The 21442-nt window shown below is 40.2% G+C and overlaps 2 protein-coding genes across 12 annotated transcripts; both read right to left on the bottom strand.

Moving 5' to 3' along the window:
• Positions 1–221: 221 nt before the first annotated feature.
• gcna (germ cell nuclear acidic peptidase) lies at positions 222–4661 on the bottom strand. The gene is made up of 13 exons (XM_023402106.2): positions 4530–4661; positions 4116–4215; positions 3406–3598; positions 3242–3314; positions 3051–3100; positions 2834–2900; positions 2667–2737; positions 2153–2575; positions 1889–2054; positions 1592–1736; positions 1304–1439; positions 981–1185; positions 222–844 (listed from the first exon to the last, which is right to left on the bottom strand). Exons 2-13 carry the CDS (start codon positions 4200–4202, stop codon positions 619–621), a joined length of 1842 nt encoding a protein of 613 aa, XP_023257874.1. The 5' UTR covers positions 4203–4215; positions 4530–4661; the 3' UTR covers positions 222–618.
• A 1545-nt stretch (positions 4662–6206) lies between these two features.
• ogt.1 (O-linked N-acetylglucosamine (GlcNAc) transferase, tandem duplicate 1) lies at positions 6207–20399 on the bottom strand. Of its 11 annotated transcripts, none has more exons than XM_023402198.2 (23): positions 20041–20399; positions 18292–18472; positions 17175–17418; positions 16970–17038; positions 13381–13497; positions 13198–13277; positions 12517–12754; positions 12283–12423; positions 12064–12164; positions 11713–11866; positions 11226–11327; positions 10909–11106; positions 10453–10611; positions 10234–10323; positions 9931–10056; positions 9580–9750; positions 9361–9477; positions 8852–9022; positions 8673–8720; positions 8131–8283; positions 7758–8010; positions 7464–7587; positions 6207–7374 (listed from the first exon to the last, which is right to left on the bottom strand). In XM_023402198.2, exons 1-23 carry the CDS (start codon positions 20075–20077, stop codon positions 7194–7196), a joined length of 3255 nt encoding a protein of 1084 aa, XP_023257966.1. In that variant the 5' UTR covers positions 20078–20399; the 3' UTR covers positions 6207–7193. The 11 variants fall into 11 exon arrangements, with proteins under 11 accessions (XP_023257966.1, XP_023257967.1, XP_023257971.1 ...); XM_023402199.2 differs by having other exon boundaries at positions 10927–11106; XM_023402203.2 differs by having other exon boundaries at positions 10927–11106; positions 12559–12754.
• Between the last annotated feature and the right edge of the window lie 1043 nt (positions 20400–21442).

Raw genomic sequence — 21442 nt, 5'->3', positions numbered from 1 at the left:
ATTGACACTGGATTAACATACCTGAAATTATATGATTAATGGTTAAGACTAATTTACAAAAACTGTAATATTTTCTGTTCCAATCATAAAAAAATAACTGCAGTAACTAAAAATAATTTTTGGCTAATATGAGACAAAATTAGTCTGGAATAGATTTCTTGTCACACAACTTTTAACTGTTCATATATAAATATACATGTATAAAAGATGTCAAGGATTCATTTAATGTAAAGTCACATTTTAAACTTTATTGTCAAACCAGTCAAATATTTCAAAACATATGGATCTAATCATACTGATCTCCAGAATATATTCAATACCAAAGACAGCAGGTGGTATGAATTTCATTGACACTGCCTCATCTACACAATACACTACATAAAAACACACTCAAGAACACAAACTTACTGCTTAGGCTCCCTGTTACAGCAGGTCCAGTCTTTGAACACATACTGACAAATACAGAAATAACAGAAAACATAAAAATAGATTTAATATTCACAGCTGCTCACTGACGCAAGACTTGTTCACTGAGGTATTTGAGTATTTGAACAGGTTTCCTGTGGTTGTGCAGCTCAGTTCACAGCTTTAAGTACAGCTACAAGCAAGATCTCAGCTTTAACTGAGTTTAGTCTTGGAGGCAAAGTCTGCACTAAGCTTACGCATCACGTCCGCGTGCCTTTGTCCTGCTAGCTCCTGTCGAACAGTCCCATAATTCTCTTTGACGAAGTTGGCAAAAGGTGTGGGAGCACGTGGCTTGGAGGGAGTCAGTAAGACGAGTTGACCTTTGCAGAGGGCACACATGAACCTCTGCGTGTCCAGTGACTTGGAATGACGCCCAATACTGTGAGGAATCATGGTAAGAGTCAAGTGTTAGGAATATTTCCCAGTAAAAATGAAAACACAAGTCTGTAAAATCCAAGACGAATAATAGTAATAAAGATGATATGAGGTTGATAGTTGAATTTAGTCAGACTTACGTATTCTGGCAGCGGCTGCACTGATACTGGAATTTGTACTTGATGTCATAACTGTGGCAGCGACTGACCATGGGCAGCTCAGGATGCACCACTGTGGACTTTCGAGCATAAAACTTCCAGATGCTCCCATGCCCGTCCCTTACACCATGAATGAGCCAGGTAGCAGCGTGACACATCTCATGAATCAGTGTGTCCCTGAGGCGATCTAGAAGGGAGGGACAATAAAATAAGAGATTTAATCAAATATATACATTTGTACATTCAGGAACAATCAAGCAGGCACCATTTATTAGTTGAGTCTTTCTGGCTTACTAGAGCATTACCTGCAGAATCGCAGACTTTCTCTGACAGTTCAATGCGGGCGTAGCGGCTCCCTCCACCTCGCTCTTGCCCTGAGATACAGAAACCTGCTGTCTTCCGCATCTTCTTATTCCAGGTCACTGACATATTGACAGGGAGCTAGAAAAGTAATGTCAGACAAGGAAAAAGAAAACATAACATATGTTAACAAAGCAAGTGAACAATGTAAAATATTTATAAAGTATACAATTCAATTTGGATGATATTTCTAAAAATATATAAATGAAACAAGGGCAATTGTTGGTCATCACCTTACTGTCAAAGACACTGATATTGTAGAGCTGGTAGAGCTTATTGGTGAGGTCTTCCTTGTTTTGCTTAAAATTGCGGCCATAGCTGGAGCCAGGGTTTGAAAGTGACTCCAAGAAGCACCCAGGGGTCTTACACAATGCTACCCTAGAAGAGAACGAACAGGGTGAAATAAAGACAAACATCAAACTGAGTTAGTGACAAACAGAAATGTTGCTCAAGGCAAAAAAACATTACAATTGTTGAAATGTTTGTTGGAACATTCAAGGCTGTCCATAAAATTCGGTCAGCAGATGTACCTGCTGGTGGGACCGTGTCTGGGCTCTGTCTGACTGACTATGGGCTTCAAGATGGTGGATTTCCCTGGGGTTTTCACATGCAGAGGTGTTCCACCTGATGATTTCGAAGCTGGTGTTGTGAGTACCTTTACAGGAGGAACTACCGCAGGAGGCTCCTTACTGGTATCTAGATTTAAAAACAAGATATAGCAGCCTCAAAACTTTGTGAAAATTAATGCAAGAGACTACTGGAAGTGTTGGTGACAATAAAAATGAAGCAGTTACCTTTGGTGTTCTTAGGTGAGAATGAAGTGCTAGTGAATTTGTTTTTCTTTTTCAGTCTATCCAGCAGGGATGTGAACTCCTCCTCAGAACTGGCTGATTCATCCAGCTTAGATGGTGCTGAAGAAGTACGCTTGGGAGAGGTCAGTGACGTTGGAGTTTTGAGGGGAGGAAGAGAAAAAGGAGATGGGACTGGAGGCAAAGGGAGTGATGGCGAACTGTCATCTTTATCAGACAGCAGAGCATTATTCTTATTAGCTTTTGGCGGGGCTTTTGGTCGCGACTGACGAGTTCTCCAACTGCTCTTGATCACAATATTACCATCATCGTCATCATCACTGTCACTAACAAAGACTGGGGAGTCACACTGAGACAGTGGTCTCCTCCGTGGATGCTGGGCTGCTGGAGTATTGCTCTTCTTAGGCACTGCAAAACAGGGGAAACAAAACATCATCATTACACACATTTAGTTCTATGTTTATTTTCGTCAGTACCAACAGTCATTCAAAGGTCATACCTTTATGTGATGATTTTGGCTGAATAAAGACATCATCTGATGAGTAGTCATCCACTATGAAGTTTTTGAGGCTTTAAAGATAAAAACAGGTAAAACAGATATTCTTAAAAACAAGTTTTCAGGACAGTGACAATGCATTTAAAGGAAAAAATATAACGCAAACCTACCTGTCTTCACTCCTGCTCTCTGATATTTTCTTAGGCTTGGCATTAGGGGTTTTCACTCGTTGCAGAACTTAAATATGCAAAACGATGGATTAAGTGAAGTGTAATCCACAATATAAAAAGATTTTCCTCATCATATTTCTGTTATTAGATTTTGACTCATTTATTGTAATTGTTTACAAATAGTGACAACAGTACACAACAGAAAAAGGCCACTTACATGTCTCAAAACTGCCCTCATCATCTGAGCTCACCACAAGAACATTTGAACTAGAAAGGAGAGCAGTGGGTTAGGAGGTAGACTGCAATGCCCCAAACCTTGTTGAGACAAATTAGAGGTAAAACTGTAATCAGAAACAAGACAAAGATTTTGCTTTATGAAAACACTTTCACTGAGCTACATTTTCTCACCTGTATTTCTTTGCAGAGCTACATATTTTTGAAGTGGCAGGTTTAGCTTTCAATGAAGCCGTTCCCACAAGAACTGAGGAATAAAAAGGTCAAATGAACAAATAAGCGTATGTGCAAACTGACTCACACAATTTAACAATATTTATACAATTTAACTCACGCACACTGGTCAAAATTTTCATCACTGGAATCAGTCAAAGACTTGTTCCTGTAATTATTGCCCATGGAGCACTTGTTCTCCTTCTCCTGATCTTCTTCACTTTCAGAGAGGCCAAGCTGGATAGGCAAAGAGGTTGGATCCATCACCTGATGAACACTTGTGGCAAAACGACGAGTTTTGCCAATTTCGATTCGCAGCTAGAAAAAATAAAGACAGACAGACAGACAGACATTATAACTTACATAATCAGACATATTTAAGAGCATTTAAATAGGGCTGCAACAAACAATTATTTTCATTATTGATCAATCTGTTGGTTATTTTCTTTATTATTCCTCTTTTTGTTGATGAAATGTAAGAAAACAAAAGGTGATGTATTCAAATTACTAGTTTTATTCAACTAACCCAAATATATTGAGTTTACTATAATGTATGGTAGAGACATAAAAGCCTCACATTTAAGAATGTGGAAAAAGCAAATGTTTTTGGTCGAAAAACGACTACAGCAAGTAACTATCAAAACTACAGTTTAATTATCTGTCAGTTGAATAAATAACTGTGGCACCTCTAGTTACATTCAAATATATGTGTGAATTATTCTCCCAGTAACCTGAAGATAAATCATTTTTTACGCTACTTTAGAGGTTATTAAATTAGAAGAAAAAGAAGTGTTTTTCTTTTCTTTCTGTTTATATGTTGAAGTCTGCAACAAACCCTCTCTGCTGCTGCGTCCAGTCCCTCATCCATCCAGCCCATCTTTTTAGCAACGTTTTCAAACAATTTGCGAGTATCATCATTCATAGTGTCCTCTAGTCTGCGAAAACAGTAAACACACGAGCATGAGTCATTTAACAATTAAAGTACAGCACTAACATCAACCATATGATTTACAAGCCACAAAGTAAGGCTGGCTAACTATTAAAATGTTCTTTTTTTTCTCCATTTGGTGTAAAAATAATTTATAAACACAACCGACATAGCTTACTGTAGCTAGGTTAGTGGAATTACTAGCACGTTGCTAGCTAACATTATCTTCTGACTGTGGACGCTGACTTTTTAAAAGCGGTTAAGTTTGAATTACATTTATGATGTTATCGCTCAAAAATATATAACTTGAAATGTGATTACCGAACGCGCTTCTGTTGTGGAAAATAGGAAGCAGAGGTGGAAGACGGAGCTGACGGAGAAATTCAAATCTTGTGCTCCATTTCACCGGAAGTCGTCATGTACACATTCGGCCAATCGGAGAGAGCTTTACATGATAAAGTAATATTGGCCCAATTCCAATCCGGCCCCTACCATCCCTACACACTCCCACTCAGAGTCGGAGAGTAACTTCGTGTAGTGTCACACTCGCGGCTGTGGAGGGTCTCTTCATTAAGGGGGAGGTATAACAATGGGACGCCCTCACCTTTCTCCGATGGAAACAGGAAGTTCATTGTTACCCAAAATACTTCAGAAAGAAATTGTGATTAAATCAATATTTATCTAAAAGATAATCTTATACACAGCATTGACAAAGATGTAGGTGTGTGGGCAGTGACATGGCCCCCATCACATTCATTGCATAGTAAGCTTGTGAAAGGAAAATGATTAATTGTATTAAAAAAAAATTCACTTCTATGCTTCTTTGGCCGCATTTTCCTTTTTGGTGAACATTTTTTTTTGCCGTCTTAATCTAATCATATGCTTATTTTCTCAACAGTTTAATTTACAAATATCAAGTCAAAAAAAAAAGAAAAAGAAAAAGAACTCTTCCTATTTTTTCTGGTACACATCGCCACATTCATTCCAAAATACAATGCAGCATCTAATTTCGTCATGTGTGCATGAAAACAGTCTATCAATGGTCTGTTTGAAGTAATTTATGACTTTTGACCATTGTAAATAGTCACGGAATTCACATTAGTAGGTATATGACATTTCATCTATCCCGGACTCAAAACGATGCTGCACTCGTCTGAGAGTGTGGTCTATTGTCTGTTTTCAAGTCTGCATCGATGCAGACTCTGTGTTGGAGGGCTTTATAACCCACTTGTGGCGGACCGTTCTAACGAACGTGCAAATGGAGTGACAGTGGGTAGGGAGAGAGGATCGGAATTGGGCCACTCTGTAAGACCACCACCAGAACGGATCCAAAGGCCATACAAAATATTTCATTACATTTAATTAAATTGTTCCGTTTAGTTTTGAGATACTTCAACTTCATCTATTTCCATTTAATACCACGCTATAATTCTACTTTTAAATAGAAATCGTGACCGATGTGAAAAGTGTGATGTTGGTGAAATAACCAAGACATTTGGTTAAAACTAGAATATTATAATGCTGCAACCTATCAATGCAGAACAATGGAAGGGTGTTTTCCAATAATGAGCATGTGACTTCTATAATCAAGTATAATTTTGAATGCAAGACTTTTTCTCATAATTTTGGCATTGTGATATTGTTACATGTCCTGAAACATACATTCTTTCAGCTGTATTTTCTCTATCTGACCGACCAACAGGGGATAAGGAAAAGCAGCAGTTGCAGTGCCATAGTTCTTGTGGAAAGCACGTGTACCTTGCAAGTCACAGAAAGGTTTAGGCGTAGCACATGAAACGTTCAGTGAACAAATGTTCAAAAAAAATTATAGAAAAACTATCATGAGAAAATCCAAACATTATTCAGTTAATTATAGATTGCCGGCACGTGAACAAACACAGTAATGTCAAACTACCTTTCAGAATTAGGAAAAGGCTTATGGCTGCAAGTCTTTGTTTCTACCCACAACTGACTCAAGTGGGTGTAAAATACAGTACATAGTTTTGCCATCTCTTTATTTTTTTATTATATTTAGAGCCTTGTGGCATCATTGACAGCATACAGTTAATGGACAATACAAAAACAAAAACTGCTTAGAAAATACTTACCTAGGCCGTTCCTTGTGTGATTTAAAAAAAACAAGATCAATTTGTGAACAGCTCTGACCTCTGAACTGAAATTTAGGCCCTTTCAATGACTCCTCTGTCCAGCTTTGCCTGATCATTTTACAGAGCAGAGTGTGACATCAAACAGGACAATAGCTACTGAACATATTTCTTGATTGACAACAAAATTAGTAAAAGTTGGCATTAGGTGAGGGGAAAAAGTCTTTATCTAGACCATATTCCTCAAAACTTGCACATCTACTAATTGCAGTCATTTAATAACAGCTTAAGACAAACTAAAGAGCACTTGCAATCTAAGTTTTACAATTGCATGTTAAAGCTGATGAAACTTCTGTCAGAGTCACAATTTTCATGGTGCAACATTGTCCTTTTAAAACACACAACACTCTTTATCCATTTATAAATAGATCAACAAGTAATGATGGCTGGGCATTCTCTCCACAAGCTGCAATTAGTCCTGTATGCACACTGACAGGAGAAACAAAATCCACTGATCCAAGTACTGAAGGGTGTAGCAGGGCATTCACAATCCTCTCATGCTGACCAAATATACTTTGTTTAGGACAGGAGTCTCAGACAAGGTGCCTGAAAGTCTCAGGCGCTATCTGGCTCAGGAAATGCAGATGTGTGACAAATGTGATGGGGGGGGCGGCGGCGGCGGCGCAAATGTGTACATCTGTAGGCTCCTTCACAATTAAGAGTCCCATTAATAGCAAATGAGAGAGATGGAGACAATCATTCCGGGAGAGGGACTGGAGTGGAAACTGACCATTCACACTAGGGTGCTGAAAAAAAGATGGTGGGGAGGAGGCTGAACATGGCTGGGGAATAAGGGAAAAGAAATCGGCGTGCTTCCAGTTCAGGCATTCTCACTGGTCTCTACTGTTTGGAATTTCACCAGGTGTTCTGGCTTGCCGCCATTGCTATGGTGCTCCCACATCTGCAGATACAGCCTCTCCAGGTCTATTGTGTACTGCTTGGTGTTGAAAAGAGGGCTGCAGATTCGCTGCTTCCAAACACGTGCTCTGACCATTTTCAGGCTGAAGGAGAGAGAAAATGGTCAGACTTCATGGTTTAGCAAACTGGAAAGACAAGTTTTTCAAATGAAGTGAGATAAAAATCTACTTACTATTCCATGTCAGAACCCAGTTTGACTGCTATATCCTCATAGTCCTGGCGACTCTGGGCTATTAGCTCAGGGCAGCCCAGACAGTTGAGTTGTGAAGCAGCCACACGAGAGGCAAGGGTTTCACCTTTCCAAAAAAAGGTTTTACAATTAGAAAGCAGCCTTCACTTGAAATTAGTTCCACAGATAACTTATCAAAAGAAATCAGTAAACTCAATTGTAAAAAGCTGTATTTTATTAGTTAGAACAAATGAAACAAAGGTTTTAAGTCTGTCCCTAAAACCCTACTGTCCTCACCTGGCATGGTGACCATGGGTGTTCCAGCCCAGAGAACATCCATGCCTGTGGTGTGACCATTGCACAGTGGAGTGTCTAAGCACACATCAGCTAGCTGGCCCCTTCTCACATGCTCCTCCTTGGGTGCCACAGGAGAGAAGATGATGCGCGAGCCAGGCAGACCCATGTTCTGAGCGTACTGCTGGATGTTGGGTTCGCCCACAGCAGGGAAGCGAAGAAGCCACAACACACTGTTGGGCACACGCTTCAGGATCTGCAACAAGGGAGATTTTAAAAGTGATTTTCAACACAAACTTAAGGAATAAAGTTTTCAAGAGTGCAGAGTTGAAGGAACACTCAAAGCAGTTGTTAGAACCAAGTCAGACTAACTTACATTGGCCCACATTTGAAGAGTGGGGGGGTCAATCTTGTAGAGCTGGTTGAAGTTGCAATAGACAATGGAGTCTTCTGGAAGGCCATACTGGGAGCGGGTTGTCACAACGATCGTGCGTGGCACCTCCTCCCCAGTGGCAGCTTTGTTATTGATCTAAAACGGAACAAAAACAGTGTTTTATGATGGAGTATCCTCAATTTGTTTAACTGGTGTTGATTATTTGAACCAGTTGATATTAAAAAGGTCCAGTGTGTAGGATTTAGTGGCATCTAGCCATGAAGTTGCAGATTGCAACCGAATACCCCTCCCCTCACCTGTCCCGCTCCCTTTGAAGACATGAGGGACTAACTTCCCATTTCAGGTGATTATACACCATAAAGATTATATTCCAGTTATGCCAATAGATCCCCTTAAATCCTTCACACTGGTACATTTATGTGCTACCAAGACAGTAGGGTTAATTTTAAACCCAATCCATAGTGCCACCATTTACCCTCACCAACAATTCTGTGCTACCACCTTACTTTCATGAAACACCGTACCTGTACGGACACAGTCTGAGAGACTACAACCTCATCTGCTGAAAAGATCTGGAAAAGCAGCAAGCTAAATTCAATCGCTAATCTTGCCTTTGTTTCAGCATTTGTAGACACTTGTAGGCCCATGCTACATATCTCAATATTTGCATTTATATTGACAATTGTGTCAAAGTCTGACATACCTGTGTGGTGGCCAGGCCATTGCTGACAGTGAAGCCATTGATTGTGACTTGGATTTGGCCTTGATTGATCATGTTGATGATTGCTTCAGCTGCGGTGTTCATGGGAATTACAGGCATGGACAGAGCTCCATTTGTGTCCCCGGCAGATTCCTGGTTGTTGTCACACTTCATCTGGTCACAGAGAACAGTTTCAATGTAAGTGCTTGAATATAGTTCAGTGCCAATTCATTCAATATGGTATTTTTGACTTCAGGTTTCATATTAACATATTTTAATGAATCTGAAGCATTAGAATCCAGACCATGGTTTCCCTAAGTAACATAAACCAAAAATAGGAAACTGATAAAGCCATTTATTGTTTCGTTCTGCTTTGTCATTCTGACTGAAAGACAACAACATGACATGAACAAATAATCAAACAATGCTGTCTAGAGGTCTGCATTGCCCTACTCACACGAAACTGGTTTGTCAATGATACAGATAAAACAACAACTCTTCTCTTTACTCACCTTTATCACTTTGACATCTGGCAGACTGTCCAAGAAGGCCTTCAGATCAATACCATTAAGAACAATGCGGTTGTCAAAGATGTGTCCATTAGACTTGAAATCAATCACTGCCTTTTTCTGTGAATTAAAGAAAACAAATGTTACAAACACCCTAATTATACTGATATTTGAGTTACTTTTCTTTTGAAAGAAGGGACAGCAATGTGAGGAAGAACAGACCTTGAGGTGAGGGAACATGTTGGCATGGTCTCCAATGAAGAAAGTATTGGGCATGTAGGCGAGTTTCTCAGAATACTGCTCAGCTACCTCCAAAGGTGACGTCTCCTTGTCACTGATGATGTAGTCCATGAAGGGAGCCCCACTGGTTCCTGGGTATCCCAGCCACATAGCCTGTTGATGGGAAAAAGAGACCAACAATTATTTGTGGTTTCTTTGATGCAAAACCATTTACTTTATTCTCCAATTAACAGATCAGACTGATTGTTGCAACTATCTGTTTGCATACACATCCATGACATCTATCCTAAGGATGCAGCTTTGTGTCAATTAGAAATCATAAGTAGAGTTTACCTGAATGGGGGCAGGGCGGAGGGCAAACAGCTCATTTCGGGCTCCTTTGGTGTATCCGTTCATGTTGACCAGAATGTGGATTCCATCCTGGTGAATACGATCAGCTGCCTTGCCATTGCAAGGGATCTGGATGAGAAAGGTACCAGTTTCAGTAAAAATGGTTAATGTTTGACATTACTTACAACTTACTTACTTTTGTGAAAATGACAAACCATTTAGTTAAAAATTGAAATGCTTGAGGTTAATAGACACTCAGTAAATATAAGAATATTGATAAAGAAGTAACTCCAGGTCATAAGTTACCTGAGAGAGGTCTGTGAAATGATGAGCCTCTGCTACCACTTTCACACGGAAGTTGGTACTATCATCAGGGCTGAGCGCGTAGCAGAACACCTTAAGGAAAAAACATATATACTCATACGTTAAATAAATATGCAAACTAGCAATAAGCACTATACTGTATTCTTACCAAATTAAGTTTTAAATATTTCTAGAATTAAATTTACAATAAATATCACCTACCTCAAATTTCTCAGGATTGTGCATTCCAGGAATGGACTGCATCAGGTGTGAAGTTGGGTGGTTGCCAAAGTCCGAGCTGACATAACCAACACGCAGACGTCCACTGCTGGTCTTCAGATCCTTCGGATGCTCATAAGCAGGTTTGTGCAGTGCATTGATCTGTGGAATAAGCAACAGAATAAACAACTACAGCAAGATAACCAGTTCCTGGTTACATTGACTAATGTTGACTCAAAAACTGCCACTGGTTAATTCTCTAATCTTTCAACTTCATAACATATACCCTTATCCCTGCAAGCAACCCACCACCAGCTTTGACCTTTCACCTTTTTCTACAAAGTTAAATCTCTCCAGTATCTGGCCCATCCCTTACCTTCCCCATATCCCTGCAGACAGCCACTGCCATCACCAGCCACCTTCCACCCCCCCCCCAAAAATGAATTAAAGGTTACTTGCTTTGATCAGTGCGTGTACCTTGTCCAGGCAAAGGTTTCCGTGGCGCTCAGCAATGGCCTTGCGGAAGCCGTGAGAGAGAGGGTACAGCATGCTGTGGTGTGGGTGCACTGAAGGCAAGCGGTTCTTATCCAGCTGGTCAGCCACGATGCTCACAAGCTTCTTCATCCGCTCGTCATAATCTGTCCAGTCACACACAATCTGGAAGAATGATAAAAGTAACAGGTGAGTGGAGGTACTTCTCACTCAACAGCAACAAAAGTTACATAACATCTTGTATTGCATTATAATAGTTGACAAATATATGAACATCTATGAACCTGCAGGCAATGTGCCAAGTTGCAGTAAGCATCAGGGAAGTCTGGCTTGAGTTTCAAGGCTGTGCGGTAGGATGCAATGGCTTCTGGGATGTTTCCAGAATCCTAATAGAGAGAAGCATTGGAATACAAAATAAAAATTCTTGAACTTGCAAAAAAAATAAAATAAAAATAGACATATTAAACACATCTGCAATAACAGGAATATTATGGTCACCGTCAACCCTGGACTTATTGTTCTAGTATTTGACATCACAATACTGTTAAAAATCACACACACATCACATTTCTCCAGGTTGCCCATAGCAAGCCTTCTACTGCACATAACTACATGCGTCCATTATCTGACATCCCCATTAAGCAATCAAGTGTACTGGAGCACGCAGCTCTCCAAGCAACCAGGACGTAGGTAAGAAATTCTCAACACAGCTAGCTTAACTGAAAAACATCAGGGAATAATGCCAAAGTTGAAAACAAGACTTATCTGTACCTTGTGGATAGAGGCCAAATTGCTGTGAGCATCAGCAAAGGCAGGGTTAATCTGGATGGCACGAGTGTAGCATTGAAGTGCTCCTTGTACATCTTGCATTTCCTTCAGTGTATTACCCATGTTTGAGTAAGCATCAGCAAATGTGGGGCTGATTCTGAAATCAAACAGAAACATTGTGTAACTTGGGAATTTATACATGTTCACCAAGTGGTGGGATTTCATAGCAGTGATGTGACATCACACCAATATGATTACATATATTTAATTTTCTGCTGCTTTCTGCTACTTTCTACAACCATCATGGCGTAATAACACAAATTAAATCAGCAGGTACCTGTAGTATTAACATACCTGATGGCCTCCTTGTAGTGCATGAGGGCTTCCTGGAGTTTTCCCTGCTGCTGCAGGACACTGGCAAGGTTAGAGTGGGCTGCTGCAAACTCAGGGAACACCTGATGAAAAACAGAAGAGGTTACTAAGAAGAACGATATAGTAATGCCATGCTCACATATACAGCAATAATTCCTTATCAAACCTGACACGGAAATATAAATACAGTTATTCACTCACCTCTAGGGCTTTCCTGTAGAGCTGAACCGCCTCCTCAATGTTGCCCTGCTCACGCTTGATATTGGCCAGGTTGTTTAGGGAGTCAGCATGGGTGGGACACAGACGCAAGGCTGTGTTGTAGCACTCTTCTGCTTCAGACACCTGGGAAAGATTATGGCATTTTAAAAGTTAAATTCAGAAAAAATGCTAACTAACTTAAAGAAATCTGACAAATATTGACAAAAATTTAGTTACATAAGATGGTCCAGACAGGGGACAGATTAAGTACTGTCTTACATTGCCTTTCTCCTTCAGGGCATTTGCCAAATTACAGTAGGCGTCTGGGAAGTGGGGCTGCAATTCAATAGCACGACGGTAGGTGTCGATAGCCAGGTCAATAAGACCTTGCTCGTAGTACACACAGGCCAGGTTTCCATGGACAACCGCATGGTTGGGGCTGAGACTTAAGGCTCTCAGGTATCCAGCCACAGCTCTGGAAACAGATCATAGGATATGGCACAAAATCAAACTCTTGCTGAAATTTGACATTGTAGTCCTCATCTTTTTAAATAACGTCTCACAAGCCATGGGAGCATTAAGAGTGTATCAAACAATTGTACACATTTTAAAGAACGTCAGAACTATCGGAGCACATTGTATACTGTTGACGATTTATTGCTGAAAATAAATCTATTGTTTCAGCAGCTGAGTTACAGTCCTAAACATGACGGCAGCAAATCTGCCATAACTAAACAGTTGTATGTGAAAACACAGCTGCAAGACCAACTCAGACGAAGAGGTAATCAAACTGACAATGTTCTTGACTCATTCTAAACTCCACATGGGGTTTGGAAGGGCAGTAATCATAAAGACAAAGGACTAGACATGAATGCATAAAGGGAGTATCATACCATCTATGTCATGATTTAGACTTACCTGTCAAAGATTCTGGCCTCCTTCAAAACGTTTCCTAAATTGATGTAAGCATCAAGGAAATTTGGGTCCAGAGTCACTGCCTAAAAATTGAAACCAAGCTTGAAAACATGGAACAACACAAAAACATACCACAACAGAGAGTAACAGGATTGAATAATGATTTAAAAAAATGATGTGACTGACCTTTTCAAAATGGTGTATGGCCAGCCATATCTCTCCCTGGGCGTTGAACACACAGCCCAAGTTGCTCCAAGCCACAGCAAAGTTGGGCTGAGTCTCAATGGCTTTCAGGTAACAAGCCTTCAACGGGTTTAAATTGAAAAACCACAGGAAAGGAGGAGTAGAGGTAGAATGGGAGAAGTATAGTTTGTAGAAGGGAGGACAAGGGATTGTAAAAAAAAAAAAAAAAAAAAAAAAAAAAAAAAAAAAAAAAAAAAAAAAAAAAAAAAAAAAAAAAAAAAAAAAAAAAAAAAAAAGATTGAGAATAAAAGTAAGAAAAAACAAAAAGGGCAGAGAAAGTAAAATTAGTGACTGTTCTCCATGATGGCAAAAAGTGAGTCTACAGCATGGGCTCGCGTGCGCACAAGTCTGCCGCGCTAAGCTGCATTGCTTTTTCCTACGCTGCGCAAATCCAACCAACACCCACACGTACGCCCTCATCCTGCAGTTATGACCACACTCTGACCAAATCTAGTGGTTCCCACACACAGGTATAGTCTGTTGCCTTCTACATTGATTAGTTATAACCCAAAGTATTCAATTAAAGTTTAAAAAATAACATCAAATATCTCTCCAATTTCTGTATATGTGGGCATAATATCTCACAACCTGGGATGCGAGACAGTTCGTGCAGGTGATGGTCCCTGTAATGCATGCGCAACAAACGCAAGCGCGCGGTGTGTGTCTTTTGCCACCATCACCACAATTCACCATAGTATGCCGCTTGCGAGACCTTGCTCCTGGCAAAGGTCATTGCGCGTCGCCGCTGCGCTCGCTGAATGGCCAGATAAGACAGCTGCAGACCAACAACCCCTGGCAGAACACCTGCAACACCAGACTGGCACACACTCAGCACCCATGAAATATCTCAGAATAAAGGGTGGGGGGGTTGTGGGGATTGAGGGATCATCCAGTGGCTACACTGTGATGTTTAAACATGGGGCGTTTGGAAATAAACAGCCAATTAACAGTCATTTCTCACTGAGTTTGTAACAAGGAGTTGCACAAGACCAAATAAGTGCTTTTTTTAGAAGCCAATTATGTCTGAGATTTGGGAGCATTTGGGAGCGAGGCTGGTTGTGAGTGGGGAGAGGTCCACAACCAACAGGCCAAAGGGAGTGAGGGGGTGGGGGTTGCATGCTTGCGCTTTCCGCCTTTTTGGTTTCTTGGAGGGTATCGCTGCGCAGCCCCTGCGCTACTGCAGACTCACAGCGCACTATCTGCATCATCATCAGAACGCTGCAACTCCAAATAAAGAAGGAAAAACAAAACAAAATAGGAAAAATAACCAACATGTAAGAGTTAGAGGGTTCTTACTTGTTTTTCTCGATTATTGCTTCCATAATCCAAGTTTCTTTTTTACTTAATATAGAATTGGGTAATTAGTATAGCATATGCTACTGTAATTTGTTTCGTTACTTTTTTCTTTTGCTCTTCAAAGGAAGCCACAAGATAGAGCTCAAGCATAAAGTGAGGTGGTTTTTCTTTTGTTGGCAGTTACAAACCCGTTACCATATTTTTGGACTTTGTCAGAGTGGTGGCCGCAGCTGGCTGGAAGAAGAGGAGAGGACTGAGGCTGCCCTAGTGTTCCTTTCCGCCAGGCACCTACGCAGGAATAGTGTCACCCACCTGAAACCTTCTAAATAACAATATCAGTTGTGGAAAAACCAAAAGAGACAAAATCAGAAAACAAGATCGTTAGTAAAAGTTCTCAAACAATACATTCTTTTTTTAAATATGGAAATAAAACAGGTTCTTCCAAATCACAACAAACAAAAACAGACTATTCTTAGTTTTCATTCATGCAATGAATGTTTCATTTCAAAGAAAACAAAAAGGTATGCCTTAAGGGTAACAGGGAGGGAAGAAAGGCTTTGATTTGATCAGTTTATCAATTAAATAGTCAGGCTTCCAGCTTTCCATCAATTCAGTTTGCAAGTCAAACTACAGGAGGGCAGTTACTGGCTTGATCTTGCCCAAATGAACTGATCCCATTTCTCTGGGAATAATATTACATATTTGAAGGAAAAGGGAAAAAGTATTAATCATTGCTTTTAGTTTGTTCTTTTAGCATTTGCATGAAAGATTTTTAAAACTTTGATTTCTTTATCCTGGCATGCTTTCTTGAATCCTGGCCAATGGGGTAGGGAGAAAAGTCTGTGGTTTAATTATTTGTATCTAGAAGCCTCCACAGTTCTGAAATAAAGAAGTCATCGCTGTTGCTGCGCGTGCTTCTGTCTTTCTAACCCAGCATCTGACGCGGGCGGTGAAGTACAAATTGTGAGCTGTCTGCCTGACGCTGCTTAGACCATTATATGGCATTTGAAAATTAGCTTTCATAAACCAGCACTTTAACATGGTATTCAATAGCAGTGGATATCAGAAGAGATAACCAGCTTGGTAAAATTTTCATCATCAACCACAGATAAAAAGGAAAAACAAATGCTAATGCAGGTTTGCATGAGCATCGTTAGGGCATAGCTAAAGGGTCAGGAAGACAGCTCTAAGCGCGCACTCCACCAATCCTCAGCGAGCGCGCGGGGGGTGGAGCGACAGAGCAGGGGAGCTTGTGACTCCCTGAAGCTCCTCCCCACTCCTTTACCCCCCTCTAGCACGAAATAAGATGGCCTGTAACCAGTGGGACAACTCCACATCTCAAGATTTGACCCAACCCAGGGAGCCCCCTGTAATACAAACAAGTTTTAAAGTGACAAATACAAGTGTAACACTTGAATGGGGAAGGGGAGGGGAGGGGCGGAAACAACCCACACTGTCAGCAACTGACAGCAAACTGAGACCAAACATTAGTCATTGGGCACTTGATAAACAGTACTGGAGTATAGTGTTAGGTTAGAAACCATCTTATCTTTTGCACTGCAAAGTTAAACTAGCTTCTTATCAGTTCATGTATTCTTCAAAGACCGAGCCAGCATTTTCCCTCCAAAATCAACTACATGAAAATGCATGGGCCAAGGTTAAAAAATTACAATATAGATCCACTGTGTCAATTTATATACTCCAGCCTTTCTTCCTGAAAGGGGAGGGACTGACCTCTTATAAAAGGTCGGGGTAAAGCAAAGGACATTGGGGCTAAAAGTGATACAGAGGGGACAAATGTTATACCGAAAAAATATACTGAAAAAACAAAATGCATGACGCTGTCTAAAAAGTAGTCAACAGAAAGTGTGTGTACTATGATTTAAAAAAAAAAAAAAAAAAAAAAAAATACAGAAAAGTTGGTTGCCTCATATAGGTGTTGACTGGTGCAGGTCCAATATTTCCAATGGTTAGGTTAGGGGTGGAATCTCACTAACTCTGAGAAATGAGAAAAAGCTACCATATTCTGTCCTTCATTTTGCCAAGGGGGTTGAAGGGAAAGGACTCCATGTGGCTTAAAAATGTCAAAAGGAAAAAAGGGACAACATCTATGGCCTTAGTGGGATACACTACAAACTAAAAATGTAAGGAAGGAATAAAAAAAAAAAAAATAAAAAAATCTACGAGAAAAACACAAACGACACATCTATACAAATGCCAACCCGCTGTAACATACCTTGGCCTCTTCCAAACGCCCAAGGGCTTTGAGCAAGTTGCCGAGGTCACTACGCACACAATAAAGATCCTGGGGAAGAAAAAAATGTATTTTACTGCTACAATAAACAACAGATCAATGTACTGACTACAAATATGTTTGTGTTTTTAGAAGATAGGTTTTCTGTCAATGTAAGGTTTTCAACATGGTATGCTATGTCACTTACAGGGTTATACTGTAATGCAGACACATAAGCCTGCACTGCTCCCTCCATGTCCCCTGCGGCCACCAGAGCTGCTGCCAAGTTGATGTATCCATCAATAAAATCTGGCTTCAGCCTTAGAGCATGGCGATAATGCTCTATGGCCTCCTGCAGTTGTCCACGCTCCTTGTACACATTCCCGAGGTTTGAGTAAGCCTCAGCCAGCATTGGGTTCTGTTTGATGGCCAATGTGCTGAAGTGAGCAGACCTGTTGGGCCAGAATGGGTAAAGAATGGTTACAATCCTGAAGGGAGTGGCTGGCAGTGTTGTCTCGATGTGTTGTGTAGAGGCAGCAGGAAGGCACGGTGCAAGTGGTGAGAAGGAGAGACTTGTTCTAAGGCTTAAATGTAAATGTTTAAATATTGAATATCCTTCCACTGTTGAAAACATTAGTACATTACACACAGTACAACACACATTTCACCAAAATCCAAACTTAAGTAAGTAAGTAAGTTTATCATTTAAGTGTCAATTATGCAAATTAACCATTATGCTAGCACTATACTCCAAATGAAGATGTATTTGCATAGACATTTACAGTGAAGAATATGTGCCATATGTGATCAGAGTGCACATGGAAATATTTTTACTAACATTTCACTTACTAGTAACAGTGACAGATCAATTGGTATATTATTACAGCATATCACTTAATAATTTCAGCCCTTTTCTGCATATTATCTGTCTGATTCCATCTAGTTCTGTATATGACACCAGAGTGACAACATACTCAATTCAAATCACTTTGGAGTATACTGCTGGCACTGGTTATATTAAAAGAATAGGAAAAAAGAGAACAAGATCAAACATTTCAACCTGTAACTTGCAACACCCGAAACCTTCACCATGGCACCTGCAAAGCAAAGGTATGCCCACCAGCTAAACAGTGTTATAATTGAGGTGACAGCATGAGACGATACTAAACCAAGCAAAAGAATTCCCAGACGACAGCTTGGTTTATGCATTTCACTCTCCAAGACCAGACGTGTGCTTTCAAAGTCACAGAAGACCCATTATTCTCTGCCACCTCCACGCCACATGCTCAGTGTGCGTTGAGTCAGTCCCCCCCGCCACACCTCACCTGTCGAGTCTTCGGCACTGGAAGTGGATGGAGGACAGGAGCAGCAGCACGCCTGTGTTATCAGGCTCCTGCCTCCACAGCTGCATGCAGTGGCGCTCAGCTGCCTCAAAGTCCCCTGACTGATACTCCCGGTGCGCCAGCTCAGCCAACCCTTGGAAGGAAAGCATACGTTTTGTCGGTTCTGGAGCACCAACACAGCCCAAGGAGGGGGGGAAACAACATGTTAGAGGTGATGGAAGAAATTAAAGCAGACAAATGAAAACTGAAAATAAATAAAGAGATGAACCTAAAGCTGCAAATGACAAATAATGGTTAACAATTTGAAATCAACAGAAAACAAGGCAATGAGCAAATCAAAGGATGACTGAGATCAAATGTTACAATGATGACACGTGGGAATTTCACATTTTGATTTTAATTCTCGGAGTCCAGATTGGAAATCAAAATAAAATACCAATTCATAAGTTCTGATGACACTTTGAATAACATTTTAGAGGGAGAAATGACTATAACTGTCAAGTCACATTTCAATACAGCCTTAAAACAGCTGATATCTGCAAATAATGATTTTATCTTATTTTTTGGTATATTTTATCAGTGGTCGGGTTTCTGATTTACATTACTAAAGTCAATGTGTCCCTATCATGTTAATCATTATCTTTCATATTAATAATATCAAAAGACTGTGATACAGAGTGACCTACAGTGTCACTTGAGCTCAGCCTTTTCAGGGTGTGGTATAAACAGCATGAAGCAAAAGACATCATGCATGATATACAGCAGGGTGAAAGAGGTGTAATGGTTTGGGCACATTCCAACTTGTGTACAGTGGATCGACACACCTGGAAATTGATGACAGTATGCCAGAGCATACACTAAGATCGCAGTGGATAAGGTGCATCCATCCATGATAATTACGTAATAACGCTTCTATATACAAAGGACGGATAAATTTGGTTACATAAAGCAAGACCTGGCCAATGACCGGTTCGAGAAACAGCACAATAAAATGCAGTGAATGAGCCCAATTACAAATCAGTACCACTGATCACCTTTGGAGTGATCTCTACAGCAATGTGACAAAAAAAAAAAAAAAACCGCAGCCATTATCCTTGGGCACCTGCGCCAACAGAGATGTCTACACGGCCTGTGATAAACGCGGGACGCTTCAGGGCCCTGTCAGTGTCCATGACCAGTATTAGCCCATGATCACCTTCAGAACCAATTGTGTTAATGGTGTTAAGCTTTTTAACAAAAGAAGCCATTTTCTAGTGTGTAACAAAATACAATGCCGCGTGGAAGTCGGCTACATGGCTACATGGGCTACATGTTAGCTAACAACAATCGTTTTTAGGCAACCCCCATTACGAAAATGTTGCACGTCTGTGAATAGATAAAGAATTTGAGTTAATACAGCGTTTGTACACTTGTCAGTAGTCGGCAAAATGAAATTTGCAAATTTATATAAGATATCCATTCGTTACAATATACGGCTAACTGCTACATATTAAGCTAACATACGTTACCATTAGCCTGAGCCTATCCCTCTTACTCGAATGTAATATGACATGGGAGTCACACTGGGCCTACGTTGCCAATGTCGTCGTGTTTAATGAGTAATACAATAATTTTAAAGAGTTTTACTTGCTCGCCACCAGCGCGGTCCCATCTGCGCTGAAGATGGGGCCGTCGTCACAGCTTGCTATGTTACTTGCCATAGCTAACATTAGTTAAGTAGTAGCAACCAACCTGTGCTATCAGCCACGTTTCCCACTGAGCTCGCCATCTCCTCAGTCTTCGTGTCTTGCACGGTGGTCGTCAATGTGTCTTCTTGAGGGTGACACTTTCAGAGAAAAATGTGCGACGGATCGTCTTTGTCGGCCGCGGCCAGCAAACACGTTACCAGGCAGGCTAAAGAGCTCACTAGCTAACCCGATTTCCCCTACCTTGTACAGAGCTTAATGTTGATCTTGCAGTTGTTAGTAAATAGATGGGCAATAATAAATCATCTAACCTTGTTACAATACCTAACTTTTACTGATGTAAGCTATACCGATACTTGAAGGTTCAAGCTGGTGTTCTCCTCACAACAAAGCAGCTATGGAACATGAAATGGCGAGATGGGTGGAACTCGTTTTTTAGAGAAACTAGATCCGAACATCGCCATTACGACGAAACATGTGTAAAATTGCAATAAATATCACATAAGTCAAGTAATAATTTATAGGATGTGTGTTTGAAGTATTGTGTGCTAATCATGGATTATACGTTTCACCTACGAAAAATGTACCGGTTGTGAATGTTACTACGCGGAAGGACACACTGCTGCAGTGAGACGGAGTGCAAATAATATCCGGGTGTTCTAGAAATAAAATTCTGCCGATTTCAACATGGTATGTCGTCTAAATATGTCTGATGAGCCAATGTCTGCAGTATATAAGGTAACAAATCAAAGCAATAATACAGGATAATAATATTATACAATTATTATTGGTTAAACAACAATGCAGGATTGCATTAAACGTGCCTCTACAATTTACCTTGCATTTTGAAAAGAGTAGGCCTAAACAAATTCAGATAAGAAATTTAGTGGTAGATGTTTATTAATCCTGCTTTAAAAAAAACAGCACAAGCAATGCATAAGTGCAGTGCCAAAGTTAACAAGGCAAACACACAGTAGTGTACACTGTTTTGTGCAGTAGATATGCACAACTATGAATTTCTTTAACAAGCAGAACACATTAACACTAGTTCATTAAATAAAACATAATTCCAAAGATATTGCATCGTTAACCATTTTAGGGAATGTAATTTTTTTTGTTTGTTTTTTGGTGTAACAGATGGTACTATCCAGTGTCCAGGGGCATACAGTATTTTGGGTTAAATTGTTTAAAAATATAATTAAAGAAAAGCAATTTCCTAATGCTACCTAAGTCCAATTTTGAGGCATTTGCATAACAACATAACCTTTGAATAAGAATTTTGTATCTTTTTTTAAATAATAATAGTGTATGGGAACCAAAATGTATAACCAGTAAAGTAAGCTGATAAATACTGTATGTGGTCTGCTGTACATGTAGGATGCAAGATTCATAATGACCAACAGAGGGCAACCTATTGCAAAGAAAGATTTCTGGAGCGCTGCAAAGTG

Source organism: Seriola lalandi, unplaced genomic scaffold (genome assembly GCF_002814215.2).
Source record: "Seriola lalandi dorsalis isolate HSWRI2012SDOR001 ecotype SW California unplaced genomic scaffold, Sedor1 jcf7180002053898, whole genome shotgun sequence".
NCBI classification, from domain to species: Eukaryota; Metazoa; Chordata; class Actinopteri; order Carangiformes; family Carangidae; genus Seriola; species Seriola lalandi.
This window is presented reverse-complemented; position numbering and strand designations above follow the sequence as displayed.

Bases quoted from the DNA above. Each gene is read 5' to 3' on its own strand.
- ogt.1 (XM_023402198.2), bottom strand. From the start codon at position 20,077: ATGGCGAGCTCAGTGGGAAACGTGGCTGATAGCACAG. The intron at 10,324-10,452 runs GTAGGTGATATT...TTTTTCCTTAAG, and splicing joins ACAATCCTGAGAAATTTGAG to GTGTTCTGCTACGCGCTCAG. The intron at 9,478-9,579 runs GTCTGTTCTTCC...TTTAATTCACAG, and splicing joins ACATGTTCCCTCACCTCAAG to AAAAAGGCAGTGATTGATTT.
- gcna (XM_023402106.2), bottom strand. From the start codon at position 4,202: ATGAATGATGATACTCGCAAATTGTTTGAAAACGTTGCTAAAAAGATG. The intron at 2,738-2,833 runs GTAGGTTTGCGT...TTATCTTTAAAG, and splicing joins GAGAGCAGGAGTGAAGACAG to CCTCAAAAACTTCATAGTGG. The intron at 2,576-2,666 runs GTATGACCTTTG...CCTGTTTTGCAG, and splicing joins GCCAAAATCATCACATAAAG to TGCCTAAGAAGAGCAATACT.